The sequence below is a fragment of the Adiantum capillus-veneris genome, chromosome 4 (genome assembly GCF_014529385.1).
Source record: "Adiantum capillus-veneris isolate H3 chromosome 4, ASM1452938v2, whole genome shotgun sequence".
NCBI classification, from domain to species: Eukaryota; Viridiplantae; Streptophyta; class Polypodiopsida; order Polypodiales; family Pteridaceae; genus Adiantum; species Adiantum capillus-veneris.
Genome location: NC_140934.1, coordinates 39,474,186 through 39,483,871, shown reverse-complemented (window position 1 = coordinate 39,483,871; position 9,686 = coordinate 39,474,186). Strand labels below are relative to the sequence as shown.

General features: G+C 42.6%; 2 protein-coding genes across 2 annotated transcripts; both read left to right on the top strand.

Annotated features, from left to right (window-relative positions):
- Positions 1-5,132: 5,132 nt before the first annotated feature.
- Positions 5,133-6,200, top strand: LOC147459010 (uncharacterized). The gene has a single exon (XM_086511527.1). The coding sequence runs from the start codon at positions 5,133-5,135 to the stop codon at positions 6,198-6,200; it is 1,068 nt and encodes a 355-aa protein (XP_086367653.1).
- A 1,825-nt stretch (positions 6,201-8,025) lies between these two features.
- Positions 8,026-9,277, top strand: LOC147459009 (F-box/kelch-repeat protein At1g80440-like). Its single transcript, XM_086510397.1, has one exon. The coding sequence runs from the start codon at positions 8,100-8,102 to the stop codon at positions 9,153-9,155; it is 1,056 nt and encodes a 351-aa protein (XP_086366523.1). The 5' UTR covers positions 8,026-8,099; the 3' UTR covers positions 9,156-9,277.
- The last annotated feature ends 409 nt before the right edge of the window (positions 9,278-9,686 follow it).

Here is a 9,686-nt window from a genome sequence, read left to right as displayed (position 1 = left end):
TCGCACTGCATCTTGTTTAACATGCATAACTTTGTGCAAGCATATAGATGTCCCATCATTGGACATATGCATTAGGGACTCTTTTTTATTCCACCCATGCACTTACACAACCAAATGAGGATGACCAAGCGGAAACATGTTTTATAAGCCTTTGCTCAACAACAACGACTCTAACTTCAAGCTACTAACACTTATCCATGTATATCAAGCCCATACTAGTAGCCGTATGGCCATATGTACTTTAACTCAACATAACTCTATAACATCAGAACCTAAGTACATATAGCCTCGCATTTAATTATGACTAAAGACATTTTTTCCCACTTGGTTTTTCCCTTTAGTCTTATCCAGGTATCCAAGACCTTCATTTTGTATATACGCTACATTTTACTTTTACTCTTTTATTTTTTATAACAACAAAAACAAGAAGAACCACGATATCCCACACTACTAATTGCAAATCTACTGACAAGTCAAAAGGGAGAGGCCAAAAAACAGCATGACAAAGCTTCAGTCAACTTACAGGTACAACTGCGAGATAACAACCACAGGAAAAGCAAATACTAGAGCTACAATGACAACGACCTGCTGCACCAACAAGTCGATACAACCTCATGCAATTCAAGATACAACAACCAATCGAAGGGGGAGAGTTCCAGGCTTCAGATACACTACGGGTACAACTTCAAGGTGGCTTTAACATCACGCAAAGCAACCAACTACAGAAGAGGCTGCCACAACAACTTCAACCAACACCAAGACATCAAGAACTCGTCAAGGCCAGCAAAGACATAGGGTCTTGTCGGGGACGACAAGAATTCGGAGGGGGAGAGTGTTGAAAGGACGCCCTTTCAACAACGTTTCCATAAAGATTCCATTAAAGATTCCTCAAAGATTCTATAAAGATTCCACATGAAGATGGTGATGAAGTAATGAAGATGAAGATGGATGCTGCAACATGAAGATACAAGTTCGTGGACGTCATCGAATATCCCGTTATTATTATTTTGAGCCATTATGGCCACTTTTGTAATGTTTATGGGAACCTCATATTTTAAATCGGCACTTGTATTTTGGCCGCCGACGCTTGTATCATGATTAAAGCCAACTCAATTTCTTGTAATTAAGCTCTGTAGAAGCCTAGGGACAATTCAAGTCATTTGGCCGGACATTAGGTTTGAAGGCTTTGTATATAAGCTGAAACCTAAGGCTTTGTATATAAGCTGAAACCTAAGGCTTTGTAAAAAACACATTACGTTATCTCAATTAATATACAGTCGTGGATTCTGCAGTACACAGTAGTGAGCTTCACGCACACACACCGTCGCGCACACTAATCACATTGCAGATATGAGAGTAGGAGCGTGTTAGCATCGAGGAGCTCTCCGCGTCGACGCAAGCAATGCAAGCCGAGGACCACATCACGAGCTCGCCTACTACGAGCTATATTTGGTCGTAAGTACCTCAAACGACATCCGTTATGAATGATCGAGTAGTCGTTAGAATCAGGGCGAGAATCTCTTCGTGTTGATGTCTTTGTAGATCAGTTCCGGACACTTTGGAAATTGCTGTTTTGAGTCTATCGCGATAGCGATTAGAGGTCTTACAGTTATGGTTTTCAGGGTTTAGGTGTTTGGCCACATAGGATATGTCCTTGTGAGTCTTACCCTCCGATTTCGAGTCATTCCAATATGATTTGAGACTGTTTCGAGCTTGTAGTGTTTCGTAGAATGCGTTGTCTGTTTCTTTGCTTTATGGTAGTGTTGTGGTAGGATTAGTGACTATAGAGTGTTGTTCGTGTCTAGCTCAAGGTTGAAAACCCAGAGATTGCCTCCATGCCCTAGTCGGGTCAGCTACGTCCTCAAATTGACAGTTTGTTGGTCTGTGTTCTCGCTGTGCTCCATCGTCCGTCGCGGTGTACCCGCTAACATCTTGTTTTGCCGACAATTTAATGTGACATGTGTTGTCCATGTCTTCCAAAATAAGAAGTTTATCAAATCTGTTTTTTGTGGAGGCATAAGCATAGAATCCACATCTGCAATACCTTCACTTGCTTCCATTATTTCTGAACCAAAATGTGTATGGCTTCCTATGTCGTCGAAGCATTTTAAACAGCCACGTTGTGTTTGGAGTAAAGATGACATTGCTTGCTTGACCACGTTGATTAACGAGAATCCATTTGCAAGTGCTAAAGATATTGTTCAGCTCTTTCAAGCGTCCTATCTTTCTTCATTCTCAAGCAAGCAAATTTTAACTAAGGTTTATAAAATGTGGAAAGACCCGAGTTTACAACCAAGCAATGACGTGAGGGTGTCAAAATCACGAACAACTCTTTACGCAAGAAAAATTCTAGATGTTCCATGCTATCCATGTGCCTCTTGCAATGGTTTGTTTTTTCGTAAGAATTTGAGGCTATTATCAGACGGTCACTTGCTTCTCTTGAAGGAGTTGAGAGTCCTTGTCACTACTTCGCACATGGACTCTCATGCATGTGCTGCTTGCAAGCGAGCATTGAAATGTCAACAAATTCCACCTTTTTGCATGCAAGGGTTGCTAGTTTTCAATCGAAGTATGGAGAGTGTTTTGCAATTGAATGCTATAGAGCGCCGTCTTGTGTCTCTTAGAATTCCATTTGCCCAAATAAGAGAACTTACTTATGAGGGGCAATATGGGTTGCGAGGAAGCATTGTCAACGTTACGGCAGATTTGTCTAGGGTGCAAACTGTATTGCCTCGCTTCGCAGATGATCAAGCTACTGTCCTTGTGGAGATCAAGCGAAAATTAGAATATGATCATGCATACCTAAGTGGAGATATCCGGCCCGCATTTGTGCTACGAGCATTGCATCAACTTGTGCTTAAGCCATTGTATCTTGAAAATGGTGCCACTATCAATTCTTCTTGGTCATCTGCCTTCTCTTTAAGCTCCGACATTGCTATCTCTCCTTACTTTGATAACTCTGTAGATGACCAAGAACCATCTGACACGCTTATCCATGGCCTTTACACTTCTCAGCAAGTTGTAGATCACAATGCACAAGCCAAGAGTGTTGCACCTTGCGACGGGTTTGCACCATTGAGCCTTTTTGACGATGAAGCTTGTGAAGAGTTATCTTTCCCAGCATTGTTCTTTGGCGAAAGAAGGCAATATCATCTCTTGGCAAAAAAAAGGTATCAGAAAGTCGCGCAATGGGAGCTTAAGAATGTGGACGGAAGATTTGCAAGAGATATCGAGAATATTTTTTTCAAGACAATGAAGATTATCATCAACAAGGTCCTCGGCTCTATATGGGTGCGTTTATGTAAAGGTAAGGTGCGAGGCAAGCAGCTGCAAGCTAAAGACGTTCAATCAACAACCAATGTCGAACAACTACTTTCATCCCAAGTCAGATATAGTGACTTTGAGAATTTGCAGACTTCCACTAACTACAAAGCAAAACTTAAGCGCAATGTTTTCGCCATGATTCGACAATTAGGACAACCCACGTTCTTTATTACATTCTCATGCGCAGAGCAAAGGTTTCCCGGAAGCCGTTGATGGATTGCTTGATTAAACTCAATCCACACATTGTTGAAGACAATCAATCCAATAGGTGTGCTTACATGAGAACACTAGTCCGATCAGATCCTACAACAACGGCTCGATATTATTTCCACAGATTTAGAGAAATAAAGAAAGAACTAAAACGTGAAAAAACCATTCTCGGTGAGCTGATGGACTATTTCTTTGTCACTGAGTTCCAACAAAGAGGAAGCCAACATGACCATGGGTTGCTTTGGATAGAAAACGCACCTGTATTTGGCATTGCTTCGAATGACGAGGTGGTGGATTTTATTGATTCATATATAACGACAAACAAGGATGAGCTTGATGAATCCTTGAGAGCTGTCCAGATTCACTCACATCGCAAGACATGCAAAAAGCACAAAACTTTGTGTCGATTTGGCTTCCCACGACCACCCTCAAGAAGGACAATTATCGTATGCCCAAACAATGTGAACAACACAACAAGACAACAAATTGTCGACGGGAAGAGACATATCGATCAGCAGCTCCTTGCTTTAGAACGTGAACCGACACTGTCGTTTGATGCTTGGTTAGATACACTGAATATGGACGAAGAGGACTACCTCCAAGCACTTTGCATAAACATAACAGAGCCAACACTTCTTTTAAAAAGAGACCCCAAGGACATTTTCACAAATAACTTCAACAAGAAACTTTTTGCATTGTGGGATGCAAATATTGATATTCAATTTATTTTCAATGGACACGATGCAGCTGCATATTGCACATCATACATGACAAAAAATGACAGCTCCGTAAGCAAAGCAATCAATCACGTGGTTGAAGCTTGCAAGAAGAACAACTTACCAATGTTGGAACGCTTGAAAAAGATTGATGGCGCATTGATCAACACACAAGAAATGACATCACAACAAGCAGCATACATTGCATTGTCGCTACCTTTGCATAGTGCTAGCAGAGAATTTGTGTTTATAAATGCTGATTGGAGCGCCGAGAGGAGATTGTTGTTGAAAAGAAGAGCCATGTTGGATTCTTTGCAGCCTGAGGACACAAATTATTCTTCGATGACCTAGTCACAAAGTACGCACACCGTCCACCTGATCTACAGTGCTTATGCTTGGCTGAATACGCTAGCAACTACAAAGCTCGTTCGTGGCTGTCCTCAAAAGAACAAAAAAAATCGCATTATTAGGTTTATCAATTTCAAATTGGAGAAGGACTCTGAGAGACATTATCATGAGCTTTGTTTATTGTTTTTACCGTTCATTGGTGAAGAGTCAACCTTTGAACTGACACCCAGCTCTTGGAGAGAGAAATATATCACACACTCTCAAACAATAAATGAGAATCGTAAAAAATTCTCAAGCTTGGAGACCACAACTTCAACCATTGTGGAGTCCTCAATGAACACTTCATCAAGTGCAGAAACAATGGAAATTCACAAATACAATCTAGATCTTGATCTTCAAGGACCTCCACGAGGTCGCTCCCTCTTTCTAAGAAGCTCGCACTGCCGAACGAGTAATACCATTCATTAGTTGAAAATTAAACACTGATCAACGATCCCTTTATGATGACATTTTAACAGGAAACGATTGAAGCCAATGGAGCCTATTCAGCTTTTCTTGACGGGAGGTGCAGGGACAGGGAAGACTTTCGTGCTGCAAACTATAGTCCAAGGGCTGATTCGACACTACAACCAGGCGATTCAACTTGACATTGAACTCCCCACAGCTTTACTAGTGGCATATACTGGCAAAGCAGCATTCAATCTTGGGAGGACAACACTTCACTCTGCATTGCATCTACCACTCGTGCTTCAAGCTAATGTCAACCTCTCTTCTAGCAGCCTTGCTGAACTTTCACAATTATACAAAAACCTCAAACTAGTTGTGTTTGATGAGGCCTCCTTGATAGGCAACAGACTTCTAAGAATCATAGATACAAGACTTCGCAACATCAAGCATAACCACATTGAACCATTTGGTGGTTTGGACGTAATTTTTTGTGGAGATATTTGTCAAGCTAGCCCAGTTCGGGACCGTTGGATCTTTTGCGAGCCACAAGAACTAGTTGAATTGCTCACACCCTCTTTTTGGCATACACATATCAAATGCCACGAGTTAACACAAATAATGCGCCAATCAGACACAAATTTTATTTCTGTTCTCAACAGAATACAGAAGGCTCAACAAACAGACGAAGATTTGCTCTATGTGAACTCTACTCTTAGAAACAACTTGTTTGACAAATTCATGACACCTCATCTATTCTACACAAACAAATTGAAGAACGAACATAATCGACTTGTTTTCAACGGCTTGGCTACCCAGACATACATAGTACACGCGAAAGACACTTTCCACAAAACATGCTCTAAAAATCTTGTCGTTCCAAATGATCCTCAGATGACTGCGGGTTTGACAACCACCTTGGAGCTAAAACACGAAATGATAGTTGAGGTTTCTAGTGGCAACATCAACATAGACGACGGTCTAGTGAATGGTGCAGATGGTATTCTCAAACACGTAGAAAAAAGGAATAATTCGCATATCGCATGGATACATTTCTTCAACATTTCAACAGGGGCAAAACAACGAGCTGAAAATGCACGTCTCTACACTCAATCTATAGAACACCACTGGACATCCATCTTTGAAACAACAAAATAATTCCAGGTTGGGAAGAACTTGCTGAATAGCGTATCCAGGACATAGCTCCCCATTCAAGCAGCAAATGCACGAACTATTCATAGGTCACAAGGCTTGACAATGTAAGCGGTTGCATTTGACCCAACAGCAATCAATGTGCATGGCTTGGTTTACACAGCCCTTTCTCGAGTCAAGGATCCCGTTAATCTTCACATCCTCAAACCAATACTTGCAAACCAAATCAAAGTTGATGCAATCGTGCTCACTGAGTTGGAGAGACTAAAAAACAACGCCATATGGGAACACTTGATCTCCTTGCTTTCCCACTTCCAAGAGACACACTACATCATTCAATCCCTAAATTTTGTCTCCATCCAGAAGCATCTTCACCAAATTAAAAGTGATCCAAATTTAATGATGTCAGACATTCTATGCCTCCAAGAAACAAGACAAAACACTTTCTTTAACCCACTTGCACCAGATTTCAACCACATTCATTATTACAACAAATTTGGTATGTCAATCTTTCACAAGGACCATGTCATTGTTCACTCCACAAAGAAACTATCAGCCCTTGGAATTGAAGTCATTGAAGCTTTCGTTTCTATACACGGAGAACTTTTGCTCCATGTAGTCTCAATTTACAAATCACCAAAAATTCCATTGGATTCCTTGCTACTAATACTAAAGAGTGTGATCGATGCAGCTGCCGACATTGAAACAAGCATCATCATTGGCGACTTCAACATTGACAACAACCTCAAAAATACTCCCTATCAACACTTGGAAAGGGAACTACACTCTCATGGATACAAACAACAAATCCATGATGTGACCACAGTGTACAACTCGAAGCTCAATCACATTTGGCTAAAAACTCCTATGCCATCCACAATATCAGGGACGAGATTTTGCTTTTGGTCAGATCACTCTTCTATACATCTTTTGCTCCCAAAGTAAACCCCCCCCCGCCCCCCCCCCCCCCCCCCCCCCCCCCCCCTCCCTCTCTCTCTCCGTCTCCCCTCCCTCCCATTAAACAAAAGCAAAAACACATGTAACTAAAACATTCACTTCCTTTGCCAAGCTTTTTCCAGATGTATACACAAGCGCCAAACTTCTACTTTGTATACAAGCTATTTTAACATTTGATATTCCTCTTTATCACTTGCGAATCTTTTCCTGTTGTCTCGATTTCATATATGCACGCCTCGTGAATTTTTCACTCTTTTCAATAACTGTAGAGCTTGGGCTAAACACAATTGAGTATGAAATATGCTTTTTTGAAACTCAGTGAGAAAGAAGAGAAACTCTACTTACATTTGAGACAGAGAGTGCCGATTTAGTACGAGAGTTTTTTGTTCATCCATCAAGGGCAGGCCTCGTGATTTTATCACTTGGTTTCTCTCTAGTTAGAGAAGAAGTTTTGGCAAGCTCTTATTATAGTGGTAGGGGCAAATGTGGGCAAGGTCACTAAACATACAGCTTGTTTTTCAAAAGGAATGTGTATGACAAAGGACGAGAGAATGGTGGGCATTGGGCAAAAACAGGTAGCCGAAGCCCCTTGGAAGCCCACAACTTTTACAAAGGAAATATCACGTTGCATGTGTAGGCTAGAACGCGGAAAGTAAACCAAAGGTAGAAGATACCCTGTCGCTTCGCTACGTAGAAATTTAGAATTAAAATCACAAAAAAGGGACTCTCTCAAGGGGACGAAACTGCTCATGGATGCAAAGAGCCGTGCACACGTAAAGATACCTACTTTCTTCTGCACAATCCTATCCAAAAGCTTTTATCCACATCACAAGGCCAAGTATTCAAATACAACAAAATCTTTTTGATCCATTTTATAAGCAGACAAGATGCACACAGTCTTCCCGCTCTCTCTCTCTCTCTCTCTCTCTCTCTCTCTCTCAGATAGCCATGGCTGACTGCGAGCTCATCCCTTCCCTGCCTCTTGACCTTGCTCTTGATTGCCTCCACAGAGTCTCCCTCAACTCTCTCTCTTCCCTCCAGAAAGTCTGCAGCTCTTGGAGAGCCCTGGTCTCCAGCCCCTCTTTCCAGCAAACCAGGCATGCCAAAGGCTACATGGAGCACCAGGCATGCATCATCCAGGCCACATCCAACCCTGGAAAAACGCCTGCTTATGGTATTTCCATTTTTGATGAAAAGCACAACACATGGGAGTATCTTCCTCCAATCCCGGATTTTCCCAATGGCCTCCCTCTCTTTTGCTCCTGTGTTGCCGTCGGTGCGCAAATTGTGATCCTTGGCGGGTGGGATCCTTCTTCTTGGTCTGTGCTGACCTCTGTCTACATATATGATTTTGCACGGGCACGATGGCGGTGCGGAGCCCGCATGCCTACCGCGCGCTCCTTCTTCGCCTGCGCAGCGATGGAGGGCAAGATAGTTGTTGCAGGGGGGCATGACCAGAACAAGAACGCATTAAAAAGTGCAGAGATTTATGATGTGGTATCAGACATGTGGGAGAACCTTGCAGACATGGCCCAGGAAAGAGATGAGTGCAAGGCGATCTGCTTTAATGGAGAATTGATCGTTGTGAGTGGCTTCTCGACAGAGTCGCAGGGGCAGTTCATGGCCAGTGCAGAGAGCCTCGATCTGGTGGAAAGAAAGTGGCGCACAGTGGACAACTTCTGGCCGGCCGGACGCCCGCCCAGCTCTATTGTGCTCTTCAAGGGCCAGCTCTTTGCTCTGTTGGACGGCCATATTGTACAGTTCAAGTCTTCTCAAAATGAATGGGAGCCAGTGCTGGCACTGCCAGCTAGCATCAGGGTGTTCGCGTGTGCAACCCCTCTAAGCGACGGGATTCTCATTGTTGGCTTCGGCGGGGCTGCGCAATCACTCCACATAGTGCGATGCTGCGTGGGAACGGGTTGTAGCCCTCCATCTTGGAGGGTTGTGAATGGGAACGGTTCAAGTGGTACTGTCCAGCAAACGGCTTGCACTATTCAAGTATAGAACTTTGCGATCGACATACCAATCATTCCGGAGCTCTAAGTTTTAAACTTCTTGCCTCTTACCCTACATTCTTAACAAATTTCTTTTTGTAATAAACTAGACTAGTCGATATTTTATGTGTCCATTGTTTATCTCTATATGTAGATACGTCTTGTCTTGCTAATAACACGATGTGTGTATGAGAGAGAGAGAAGGGAGGGGGGGCAAATGAGAGAGAGATTGGCATCCATTGTGGTCCTTCTCTTTTTCAAAAGTGAGCTCCCATTGCTCACTTTTGAAAAAGAGAGCTCCAATGATGGTTATTCCATTGGAGCCAATGGAATAACCATCATTTATCAAGCCTCATTGTGCCCAACCTTGGCCGCACAAGCGTAGTAGCTAGCAGGCAAAAAAAAGCATTGGTTGTGCGAGATGGGCATTGGACATTAGTTTCAAGACCCCTTGTCCAAGCTCGGGCAGGAATTACGTTGCTACCTAGTAATCATAGAATGGCATCTCTAACGAATACAATAGACAACCTTGCTACCATGC